This window comes from Gallinula chloropus (genome assembly GCF_964237585.1).
Source record: "Gallinula chloropus genome assembly, chromosome: 16".
NCBI lineage: Eukaryota > Metazoa > Chordata > Aves > Gruiformes > Rallidae > Gallinula > Gallinula chloropus.
This window is the reverse complement of record NC_140101.1, coordinates 16044400-16056751: the sequence shown is the minus strand read 5'-3', so window position 1 is coordinate 16056751 and position 12352 is coordinate 16044400. Positions and strand designations below refer to the sequence as shown.

The window sequence follows — 12352 nt, the reverse complement described above, 5'->3', positions numbered from 1 at the left end:
AAGTGGGACGGCTGCACCGGGACTGCCCTGCACCCGGTCCATCAGCCCCTGCAGAGGTAACCAGCTCCAGCGAAGCTTCCTTTTGCTGCCCAGCTAACTTGTCCGGAGCCTCTCTGTGCAGACTGGAGGCCGGAGCGCCTCTGCCCGCCCGCTGCCCTTCCCAGCGGGGAAGACAGGCCCCGAGGCCGCCGGGCCCCGAGGCCAGGGCGCAGCGGTGCCAAGCTGAAGGAGGGCCTGCGGCCGCCGTGCCAAGCCCCGCACCGCTGCGCGACCGCGGACAGGCCCCGAGGCCCGGCCGGGAGGAATTCCAACGACAGCCCGGCCCGGTCGGGCCCTGCCGAGGCCCGCCCCGGACAGCCGCCCGCGCCCTGAGCCGGCCCCCGGGCCGCCGCTGCCCCTCCGCGCCGGCCGCCCGGCTGTCGAAGCCGCCGCCGCTGCTCCGGCCGCGCCCCGCGGGGCCGCCCCGGGCGCCTTCGCGCCTGTCGAGGCCTGAGGCGACGCGAGGCGCGCGCCCCGCCCAGCGGGCCCGGCGCCGGACGGCGGCCGCGCAGGCCCAGCCAGGCCGCGGCCCGGGGGAGGGAGGGAGGGAGGGTGGGAGGGGGGGGGGGGGGGGGGGGGGCTCGGTTCACATCCGGGGAACGAGAGCGGCGGCGAGGGGCGGGGGGCCGGCGCGCGGGGGCGGCGGCGCGGCCAATCGCCGCCGCGCTCTCATCGGCGCAAACAGGAGCACAATGGAGCGAGCGGCGGGCGCGCTGCAGCCAAGCTTGGCGCGGGCGCCGTGCAGCTGACGGGCCGGGCGGCCAATGGGCGGCGGCGCGCGGCGGCGGGCAGCCAATGGGCGCGGGGCGGGGGCGTGCCCGGGCGAGGTTAGGGTGTCCTTGCAAGGGTGCTGGGCTAAACTTCACCAAATAATAGCTGTTTGTATTTGGGCGGACGAGGAGCCATTTTAGGTAAGTTCTGCCCCGAACTTTTGGGTTCCCCCGCCCGGCGCGGCCGGGGGTGGCGGCGGCGGGGCGGGGGGGCGGCGGCGGGGCCGCGCTGGGGCGGCGCTATGAATGAACTCGGCCGGCGCGGGCCGCGGGGCGGGCGGTGGGGCCGGGGCGCCCGCCGGCCCTGTCATGGCTCCGGCCGCGGGGGGGGGGGGGGGGGGGGGGGGGGGGCGGCGGCGGCGGCGACGACGTCCACCCCGCCGCCCTGCCCCGCTCCGTGGGACCGGGGGGGGGGGGGGGCTGCGGACCCCCTCTCCGGCCCTACCTACCGCTCGCCCCCAGCCCGCCGGGCGCGGGGAAGGTCGGGCCGGCAGCTCGGGGCCCGGCAGCTGCGGCGGCCCCGGGGCGTGCGGGGGGCCGGGGGCGGAGGCGGGGCGGGCTCCCCACAACCCCCGGCGCTGCGCGGAGGAGGCTCCTCCCGGCTGGGAAGGGGAGGGGTGGGTGGGTGAGGTGGGGGGGGGCGAGGCCCCCGGCCCCGCAGCGAGCTGCGCGGCCGCAGCGGCGGGCGGGATGCGGGGTGCCGGGGGCTGGCGGCGGGGCGCAGCGCGGCTCCCCGCTGCCGTTCCGGCCGCAGCGCTCCAGAAAATCGATAATTGAGGCTTTAAACTTCGCGGGCGGGGGCGAAGCAGGTCCCTGGGCAGCCTGGAGGCCCCGGGCCACGGGTTTCCCCGCTGCCCGGCAAGGGCATCCGGGGCGGAGGGGAGGGGAGAGGAGGGGGGTGGGGGTCTCGCTGCGGGGACCGGCGGATCCGTCCCGCTTCTCCCCCCCTGCGCGGAGCAGCCGCGGGTCTGTGGTGACATTGCAGCCATGTCACAGCAGCGACGGGCATCGCAGTCACGTCGGAGCCGCGTCTCGTTGGCGCTGCAGCCATCCCCCCCCCGGAGCCCGCCGTACCGGCGGGGGTGGGATGCTCCCCCGCTGGGCCCGGGGGCTTTGGCGGGCGGGGGTCAGCCTCCCCGGGGAGGTTCGCAGGGGAAAGCCGGGCGAGGGGGGATGTGCGTAGACAGAGCACGGGAAGATGAGGAATCAGGAATCCCCCCTGCCCGTGTGGCTGTGTGCTGTGCACACCCGGCCCCCAGCAGCTAATGGGTTTTGCCGTTGATCGATTCTTTCCTCACAACTACAATGAACTCCCAGTAAAGTTGGGGACCGCAGAGGCTGCTCGGGGAGCCCCGGCACACCCGGAGCCCGTTCTGCTGGGTCAGCTGCTGGCCTCTGATGTTGTAGAGCTTTTCAGTAATTTTGCTATGAAAAGCACTTGGTTTCTTTCTTAAGTGAGTGGGGATGCCTTTAGCCAAGAGCTCAGGCTGTTTAGCTGTTTACCTCCTGCTTGGGAAGTGCAACAAATCCTTTTGGGCTTGGAGAATGAGCCCAGAGGGGGTGGGGATGGTTGGTTGTGCAAAGTGTCCCGTAGGTCTGTGCAGGTGTCTCCAGCATCCCTCTAGTCACTGCTCTCCTGGCAGGGGGCTGCTCCTGGGCACACAGGTGTGGTTGCATTTGGTAGATGCTTGTCCCTCACCCTTCCACTTGCAGGGTCACAGATACTTGGCAGCTGGTGCTGCCTTTATCATTTTCAGTGGTGGGGAGTCACTGGGATTAGAGTGTTGCCAGAAGAGAGGGAATGCTGAGCTCAGTGAGTATTTTCCCCTCTGTGAAGTGTTGCTTTTGTGCCCTTTTAGGGGGATGGCACAGGTATAGGTGCTGCCTTAGCTCCCCATGTGCTTTGTTTACCTGGCTCACGCGGGAGCTCTGCTGTGCTGCTTTGCAGAGGAATTGTTGTTTTGGTCCAGCTGTTGAAGTATGAGGCAATAACAGCATATTTTTGCTCTGGGAGTAAATTCTTCCTGGAGTAAATAGGTTGTTTCTCTCAGGGCTTCTGGCCTCCAACTGGGTTGGTTTTGTTCAGGGCTGCCACTGGGTTCCTTCCCGCTCGCTCGCTGGAAAATCGATTCCTCTTCCACTACAAAGCTCAATGTTGCTGTCTGTTTGCTTTTGGAAAGTTAATTCTGCCCATTGTCCCCGAGTTGGTACAGCTGCCTCTGCTTGCAGGTCCTCAGGAGCGTTGGACAGGCTGCTGATAGCCCTTCACTGCAGGGATGGGAAGAGCGCAGTGGCAGTGGGGTGAAGCTGGCTTGAGTGTTGCCCCATCAAGTGCTTCAGGCTGTAAGGCAGGATGCTGGTAGGGTTGCATCCTGGCAGTGTCTGCGTGGACCTTGTGCAGCAGTATGAGGAGTGTGTGGTGTTATTCTTCAGATAAAAGCCAAAGTCACTGAGAGGTCTTGAGAAAAACTTCACAGAAGTGAAAAGAAACCACGATCAGCCTGAAGCCCGTCCTGTAGCTGTGGCTGGTCCCTTCTGCCTGTTGTCTGGCTCCCTCAGGCAGTAACATTGGCTGCCCTGTGGCTGGGAAGGCACTCACAGCCCCTTGTCACGAGCCCTATAGAGACATTAAACTAGCTGCTGTGAGTCTGTGAAAGGAGGCAGCTCTTGTGCTGTCTGTTTGTCCGTGCCTGTGGGGTGGGAACACTGCACATCACTTGCAGAAGGTGCTTTCAGGGTCCCTCATTCCCTTGTTCAGAGTGCTGCTCTCTGGTTTGGTGTATGCCTTTACCTCTCCCTCTGTTGTCCTGTGGTTGGTGTTAGGAGAGGGGGGACTCTGAGCTGCTGGTCTTCAGTGCTCAGGCATTTTTGGGGTCTGCTGATTTCTAATGACTTGGTAGAGGATGCTCTCAGAGGAATGTCTTGTTTTCCTGACTGCTTTTTACCATATCTCTGTAACAGGAAGCAAACCTTTACCTTCTCCCCCCTACTCCCCTTCCCCAAAGTGTAATCCCAATAATTTATAAGATTTAGGCTTCCTTGAGAGATCTTTACCACTTTCTGAAGAGCTTTCCAAAGATACAAACTTTTACAGGTGGATGATAGAAAGTGTTTCACCTTAATGGTTTGTGTTAGTTCAAGAGGGGTTTGCACAGGGAGCTGAACTTGCTTCTGTGAGGCAGCAGGAGCTCGGGTGCCAGAGCAGTCCCTTGTTTTTTGCATGAAGCTGCAGTGTCCTGGCCTGTCTCAGGTTCGCAGAGATAAGGACCAGTATCCTGCATGTTGGTGTGCAGGAGAATCTTGCCCTTGAGAAGGAGGGGAGGGCGTTCATCAGCCTTGCATGACGAGTTGGCCCTTGGTGCAAGAATGTAAACCTGGTCTCTTGGTTCTGGGAAACTGGTGTGCATAGGGAGGCTTCTCTGGAATTGTCCTGGAGACACTGGCAAGCAGAGTAGTGGATGGAGATGTCTTACTGGGCTTCAGGGGAGCTGAGGGGGGATCATAGAATGGTCTGGGTTGGAAGGGACCCCAAGGATCACAGAGCTCCAACCCCCCTGCCACAGGCAGGGCCACCAACCTCCAGGCCTGGAGCTACACAAGGCTGCCCAGGGCCACATCCAACCTGGCCTTGAACACCCCCAGGGACAGATCACTTCCATTGCTCCTGTATGTAGCACTGAAAGCATTTCTCCTCTCTCATCCCCACGTTCCTGTTTGGGACAGTAGAGTTGGCCTCTGGTGTTGGTGGCTTTGTCCCAGTTTGTGAAGTGGAGACAGAGCTGCTGGTGGGGCCAACCAGCTCTGGAAAGGGGAGGGGAGGTGGTCAGGGTCTGCATGTGGCTGAGCAGGAACATTTGCCATACAGTGTTGGTGACAGTGCAGGGCTGTCAGGTGGGTTCACAGCAGCTTAAACCCCTGTGAAAACAGTTACCACTTCTTTCAGGGGGCAGGGGCAGTGCCCACAGCACCAGCATGGTGGCCATGGGACCAGAACCCTCCGAAAAAGTGCAGGGCCCCTGCGTGGCAGCACGCTGTGCTGGGCAGTGCCTGTCCCAGCCAGCCTCCAGCCATCTCCAGCACGAGCCCTGGCTGGAAGTAAGAGCTGAGGAAAGCTGACCAAACTGCAGGCAAATGGGTCAAAACCTGGTGCTGGGGGTGTCAGCCTGTGGCACGAGGAGGCTCTGATTTTGCTTTCTAATACCTCAGGCTGGTGCAATATGTTTTCCGTGTGATAGGACAATGCCTTCAACTTTCCCTTATATGGGAAAATCTGGGATGCAGCCTAGCAATCTGCCAATATGTGGCTATTAATTTTTAGCATTGTTACGTTGGATGTGTCCAGTCAGCCTGAGAAGTAGGAAATACCTGGGATGCTGTGGCCAGGCTTTCATCTTTGAGGCAGGTCCCTGACAGATATCTGGGGAAAGGTTGTGGCTGTGCTCTGGAGAAGGCTAGAGCACACTCAGCCTCTTGGGAAGTCTGCTAAAAGCTGGAAGAGCTCTGTGCCTGGGTGTAGGGGCCCACTGATCAGAGGGGAGCTGGGGGCTTTGGTTGTGGTGGCACCAAGGAGGTGAGGGGAGTGCTTGACCCCATCCTTTCTGGAGGAGGTGCTGCCTGGAGGGTGAGGGACACATGCTGTTCCATACCGCAGGCTGCAGCCTCTGGGGGACTCCCAGCCTGTAGTGAGTATAAATCCTGCTCTGCCAGGAGCTAACACTCTCAGTCCAGAAAAAAGAATGTGAGAAGTGTGGGAACAGAGTCCTGATCCCTCTTTGTTTTCCATGTGCTTGCAGAGGTGCGTTGGGTACGGCTGGAGAAACGCGGGCGCTGCCGCGGTGACGAGGTGTTGGCTTGGCTGTGGGGTGCACGTCACATTTTCCAGCTCTGGGGGGGATGCTCTCAGTAGCAGCCTGATAGTTAACAACTCTCCTAGGAGGTTCAGAGTATCTTCTGCAATCCTGCCTTTCCTAACTTTGTGCAGCCCTGACGTTGCGCTGGTGGAGGTGGTATGACCTGGTTGGTTGGTTTGGGATGTTTTTAGGTGTGAGACGTTTTAGCAAAATAATTTTTGTTAATTTGATTGTAATTCAATTTAGATCTGTTCTGGTGAAGCTTCCTGACTCTTGTCTGGCTCTTTCTGGTGTTTGGCTCAGTTGTTTCGGAAGCTTGGGTTGAAATGCAGGTACCTCATTGCTTCCTTTTGGGGTGGCTGTGCCAAAAGCAGAGAAATCTAAGCTTGGCAGTGTCAATTTGCAGAGGGTACTTGTGTTTCCTAAATGTTTCCATGGGCATGTAGGATCTATGGAGCCCTGCTTTGCACTTGAGTAAAACGAGAGAATATCTGGGTCAGGCTGGTGTTACCCCAGCCCTGTGAACTGGGTCAGGGGAGCTGCACAGCCCTACTGACGTGTGTGTTCCTGCAAGGGGTGGACAGGTGGGCAGTGGAGGGGCAAAGCTTTTCTGTTCAGTGTCTTATGTGATCCTAAAGCGTGTGTCTGAATTGCACAAGAGCTCCTGGGCTGCAGGAACAAAGGTGGGAAGGCGGGAGGGTCTGCAGGCCGATAGCCTGTGTGGGGAGCGCAGCTGGCTGTGCAGGGCATGGGGGAGAGGAGCTCTAAAACTCCCCAGGAGTCAAGACCCCCGCCTTCTCCTCCTGGAGGTATCTCATTTGCATGCCTTTGAAGGCAGAAACGGGACTTAGCTAATTGAAGGACTTTAGCTAGCAACCTCTGCAGGTTCACAGCCACTGCTGAGAATTTTGGTCCCTCTGTTGCACTAGAAATAGATGTTTGTTGTGTGGACATCGTTAGGTTTCCCTCAGCAAAACATGCAGTCCTTACAGTTCGGAAGCCATGAGGGGAATTAGGTAACTAGGTTGGTTTAGGTGCTTTCTGATTTTTCATGTTGTGCTTTGGCTTGGGCTCCTGGTCTCTTTGAAGGTGAATTCCAGCATTGGCAACAGGCTGGTGTGCTCCAGGCAGGAAAGGGGAGATGCAAAGTTACGGGGGACTCTCACTTTTTGGATGTATAGGTTCTTTAAGAACCATTAATGCCTCATTATATATGTGCATCGAGGCAGAATTAAAGCTAGTCCCAGATACAAGAATAAACATTGGTGCTTGGCTACAGATGTGCTGTGAAAGGTGCTATTTCTGTGTGAGCCTTGAGTCCTCTAGGTCTCACCTTTAACCCCGAATGTTTCCTCTGCCCTGGGTGAACCAAAACATGCTTCAGATGGAGCGAAGCCGGAGCGTTGGGTGCCTGTTAATTGAGGATCAGAGGCGAGAGCGCTGCTCTCTCCTAATGACTTCTATATATGTGCATGGTGCATCCTTGCTGTACCCTCTGCTCGCGCAGCCTGGGGAGGAGAGCAGTGGGGTGTGGGAAGGCGCAGCGGATCGCTCTTATTTGTATGCTTCTCTGCTTGTTGCTTTAGGGCAAGCAAAGCCCTGTTTCTCAGTGATCTTTCTCAGTCCCCGTAGGGTGCCCCTCACCAGGGTATCTGAGCTGTTCCCGGCATGCACTGTGGTGCATACATAAAGGCAGGTTTCTCTCCTCCGCCGCAGACAGCAGAGACTGTGCTCTGTTTGTTCTCCGTGCGGTGATGTTGTGGGGAGGCTGGCTGAAGCAAGCCTTGTGCTTACTGTGAAGGTGCTGAGGTTTGTGGTTACCCTGATTTCTTCAGAGAAGTGGTTACAGATTTGTGGGCCGCTCACAATGACTGCTCCACCTCCTTGCTCCGGAGGGTGAGAATTTCGGTCTCAGAATAACATCGCTGTGTTGGGAGTTGGGCCAGTCCCACGTTGTGCTTTGAGAGTGAGGACCTGGATCCAGAAGGCAGAGGAGGGAGTGGGTCAGCGTGGGCGCAGGCTCTGTGAAGCTTTAGTAGTTGTAGTTTCAAGGACAGTAGCCTCTCCTGGCTCTGTATCCAGCTTCGATGCTGCAGGCCGTGTGTGAATAGGCACCGCTGTGCCCACATCTGATGGGGCCCTAATGCACTGTTGGGGGAGGTGTGGTTATCTGCAGATGCTCTTTGGTTTCTAGACAGGCTCTCTGCTGGCTGCTCTGCCGAGCAGAGCGTGGTGTTAGTTCTGGGCAGTGCTCCTGAACCCTTATTGGGAGCCAGTTCTGCCTCCTGCTCCTTCTGCCTCCCTGGGCTGGGAGAGGGAGATGCCTGACACGCATCAGCAGTGGAGTTCTGGCTCCTGATGCACACTGCTTCCTCCAGAGACGTCTGCTGAAGGAAGGGGTCAGAAAATGAGTGGTGTATCTAGGTGTGGAGGGACATGAGGAGGCCGAGTTGGCATGGACTTCTCATGGGTAATTGCAGTAGGAGTGGGCTAGGACATGGGTCTGTGGGACCTGTGCTCTGCTTTTGTGTCCAGAGTTTGCTTGCCTGGCCTTCATGTTGCTGCATGTCTGAGGAGACTGATCCCTGTGGGCCTGTCAGGCAAGCTGGGATAGGATTCTCTTGGTGGTGGGGTGGAGCTGATGCCACGTGCTTGCCCTCTGTCTGGCTGACCCTGTGCAGGTGGTTCTGCTTGGCCAGAAGGGTCCTGGATGTGGCAGGTGTCCTCTGTGTCTGTGCCCTGAATGTACACACCTTGACTGTAGGAGCAGCCTGCAGCCACTCTGCCTGTGTGCTCTGAAGGGTCCTGGTCTGCATGGGGGGCTCAGCTCTGCTTAGAAAAGGGACTCTGCAAAGAAGGTGCTTTGCCATCAACAACGGTGAGTGCAGCTTGGGCGCTGGCAGGAGGGGTGTGCGGCCCCTCTCCCCGCTGCTCCCTGAGCTGGGGCTTTTGGTAACATGTTACTTGCAGCATGCCTGGGCAGGGCTTGGGGTGTACTCTCTGCTTAAAAGGCTACCTGAGTGTGTTAAAGGCTTGCCTGTAGCTGAGGAGGGAACCCAACCTGATGTTGCTGATCTCCAAGCGTTCGCGTGTGAGGAATCAATGAACTTTTTTGGCACTTCTCTTTCCCTCCCATGCTGGAGTGTTTCTTGGGATGTTTCTGGTAAAAGATACAAATGCATGGAAGCTTTGAGCTGATTGAGAGGGACTGCATCCTTACAGGTAGCATCTGAACTCTGGAGACTGTTCTTCAAAGCAGCTTCAGCTGAGATTGTGGAGAACTTGTAACCCAGAGAGTTAAACTCAAAATAAACTGGAAGCTGTGGAGGTAAATGTCAGGGATCACAGTTCTTGCAGGGCAGAGCCTCTGAAGTGGAGGTGCAGGTGGGGATGTGGAGGTGCAGGTGGGGATGTGGAGGTGCAGGTGGGGATGTGGACCTGAGGATTGTGGGGTAGCAGTGCCAATTGTGGAGAGTGTGCTTGCTCTGTGTTGCATCAGGAGAGTTTGTTACACTCTGCCTGTTCTTTAGACGCTCAGGAAGCAGGTTTTACGCTTCAGTATGCAGGTTCTCAGGCCTGGAGAACTGCACACTTCTGTCTGTTGCTATTTTGGGCCAAGGTTTGCTAGTTTCTCATAGGATGTACAGGCAGAACTGTGAGCTGTGGGACCTCACCACAGCGTATGGTAAACTCTCAGGCTGCAGTTGTTTGGGATGTTGCCTTCCTGGGTGCTGGGGAACAGCATGGCTACCCCACTGCCTGGCACTGACATGGGGCAGGGGTCTGGCCAGCCAGCCATTCTGCCCCTTGCTGGGGTGGGGTGGCCTGAGTTGCAGTGTGTGAAGGAGCTCCTCTTCCATAGGGCAGCATCAAGTAGGTGACCTCTGCAAGCTGGTGCTGGGCACATCCTGTACTTGGGGAGTGAGCACTGTAGGAAAACGTCCTTTTGCTCCTGGAGGTCCCTTCTGCTTCCCCTCCAACCCTCACTGTGTGAGAGCACAGATCAAGTGAAGCTTCCTTTGTTGCCTGGGTTCTTGAGAACCTGAGAACCAGGATGGCAGTGCCCAAAGCTCGCCCATCACCCACTAAGCTGTGAGCTTGTATCAGCCTTCAGTGCCTGTGCTCAGGAACTGTGGCGTGAGATGTGTCCATGGTGGCCACAGCAAGGCTGGCCCTGAGCTTGCTCCTTGCACTGTACACCCCTTCCCGCTCTGCCACCCATACACAGGCAAGGCCTTTGGCTAAGAGTGGTGTCCATCCTGCTTGGGAGACCCAGGAAATGCTTAAAATGCTGACTGTGCTCTTGTGGCCTGGCTGCTGGTGGTTTGGACTCGTTTCATCCTGGCTTGGATGTGTTCTGCAGGCATGTTCCCATGGACTGTTCACGGGATGGAGAAGGGGGAGGCTGGCAGGAAGGTGCCCTTTGTGTGTGTCTACAGGCAAGTCTTGAGGTGTGTTGCAAATGCTTGATCATCCTCTCCACACCCCTGCTGTGAAGGCTGATTTTTATCCCCATTCTACAGTTGGAAAATAGAGGCACAAAGGGCTCTGATTGCCTTTGAGGAGCTGTCTGCAATGTGGCAAAGCTGTTTTCTGACAGCTTGAGTTTACTGTGCAGGATATTAACAACAGCAAGAGGGGAAGGTCTGTGCTTTCAGGAATGCCATCTCGGGTTTTGGCTGTCTGCCTTGGGATAGCTTGAGTTCAGAGCTCTTTGGTGTGTGGCTCTCAAGCAGTAACCTTAATAAAGGGTTCTTTGAATTAGCCAGCTGTCAAGGTCTACTGGTTGAGCTGGCTTTTGTACACCTTTCGTAGTAATAAAGGTGCTGTGGGCTAAATGCTGTGCCTGGTGGCATCTCTACAGGGCTGGTGACCTTGAGGAGAGACTTGGGCAGCTAAGTGAAGTTCTGAGTGCTTGTGCAGGAGAAATTCAAAGGCATCAGGAAGATGTGCAGGATGCTGGTTTCCACTGAAACCTCTGTATGCCTTTGGATAGCTGGGGAGCAGCTGGGTGGTTTGTCTGGTTGCAAGAAGCCTCTGAAGCAGCTGGCAACAACCTCTGTGCTTCCACAGACCCAGTGATTTGGAAAGGGCTTTACTGGTACTACTGGGAAGCCTGGCTCCTCATGACCACTGGTCCCAGAAGCTGGTAGGATGTGTGCCCTTGATCCCATCTCTGCCCCAGGGTAACTGCCAGGCACTTCAGAGAGGAGAGCTTGCTTCCAGCACCAGGAGTGTGTCCTCAGAGCTCTCTTGCCCATTTCCTTATAAAACACAGCCAGGCTTGTGCTGTTACTCTGACCCAAGGCTTTGCACAGTCTCTTTGGCAGCTGTAGCACATGCTCCCCTCTGCCTTGTGGAGGAACAGGCTGGGTCTGCAGGCCCAGGCTGAGGAAGAGGAGTTGCCCACTGGGTGTCCTCTTATTTGCCAGCAAGCTGGTCCTCCAGCTAAACTGCCATTGAGGAGTGAGGTTGTGGGTCCCAGCAAGTGAGGAGAGAGGCTCTGAGCTAGCTGTCTGTGTCCTGCCTGCAGCAGAGTGCCAGAGGGGTAGGAGAGCTGTGCGGGAAGCTCTGGAAGTTGGTGTCTGGCAGAGGCTTTCTTGGCCTGTGCAGCTCGGGAATCTCCTGCAGCAGGTTGGTAATACTGTGTTTTTACTTAAAAGTAGAAAATGGAGTGCTGGGAGTGTGATGGGAGAAGCTGCTACTGGTGCTGTCTGTCCCCTGGGCTGTCCCTGTCCTTGCTTGTTGGCTTGCTGGTCAGCATGCTGGGGCTGGTGAATAGGTGGAAGGAGAAGTTGGCGCTGATGACAGAGAAATGGCTTGTTAAGATTTGGCAGGCAGGGCAGCTGTGGGTTGTGGGTGGCTTGGGTCAAATGTCACACACCAGAGTGTGCTTGTGCCTCATGGGGAGCAGAGGTCTGGAAAATGCCACATCAGTGCGATGGGCTGTGTGATGTGGCAGGAGCTGGAGCTGGTGATGCTCCTGACGGGGCACGTGAGTCGTGCTGGTGGGGTGCTGCAGCCCTGTTCACACGCACACCCTCGCCCTCGGCACTGCCAAGGGTGGCCATGGCCCTGCCACCCCTGGGAGCTCAGCCTGCTGGGTGCCAGCTGGGTGCCAGCCTCCCTTCTCCCTCCTTGCCTGCACAGGGACTGAACTGTAGAGATTTGTTTCATTTTTCTTCTGGTTTTCGCCTTGCTGATGTTAAGGATTAAAATCCACCGCCTGGGGCTAATGAGCAACTGTTTGGAGAGAGGCTCTTGGCCTGCTGATCAGAAGACAACAGATGTAGGCTTGAGAAACCTGTCTTGTTCCTGGCAGCTCCTGCACACCAGGGCACCAGGGGGGTGGTGTGGGGAAGGGGGTGCAGCTAACACCCGGTGCATCCCCACCCTGCGGACAGGCACCTGCCAACCCCCAGTGCCCCGTGGGAGCAGTGCATCCCCTCCTTTTGAGCTGTCTGTGGAGGTGATGAGAGAAATACATTTTATGGGGAGCTCAGACCTGGTTTTCCTCTCTTTAGCTGGAGTGCCATGTCTTTGTGGGCGCTGGCCAGGCACGGCTTTGCATTCTGTGATGTGCCTTAACAGAATGAAACCCAAGCTGTGCCCACCGTTCTGTGGCTCCCTCTCTGCTTGTGCTCTTGGTCCCTGCTTGCTGCTGTGCTTGCTGGAGTGTAAGCCAGCCCTCAG

The 12352-nt window shown here is 57.5% G+C and overlaps 1 protein-coding gene across 1 annotated transcript in view; it reads left to right on the top strand.

Moving 5' to 3' along the window:
* Window positions 1–834: 834 nt before the first annotated feature.
* The window catches only part of CHD6 (chromodomain helicase DNA binding protein 6), a gene marked incomplete at its 5' end in the record, with an annotated part of 83613 nt that continues 72095 nt past the window's right edge, over window positions 835–12352 (top strand). Inside the window, 2 exon segments of the mRNA XM_084271339.1 lie at window positions 835–897; window positions 899–950. Coding sequence (XP_084127465.1) covers window positions 835–897; window positions 899–950 — 115 coding nt within the window.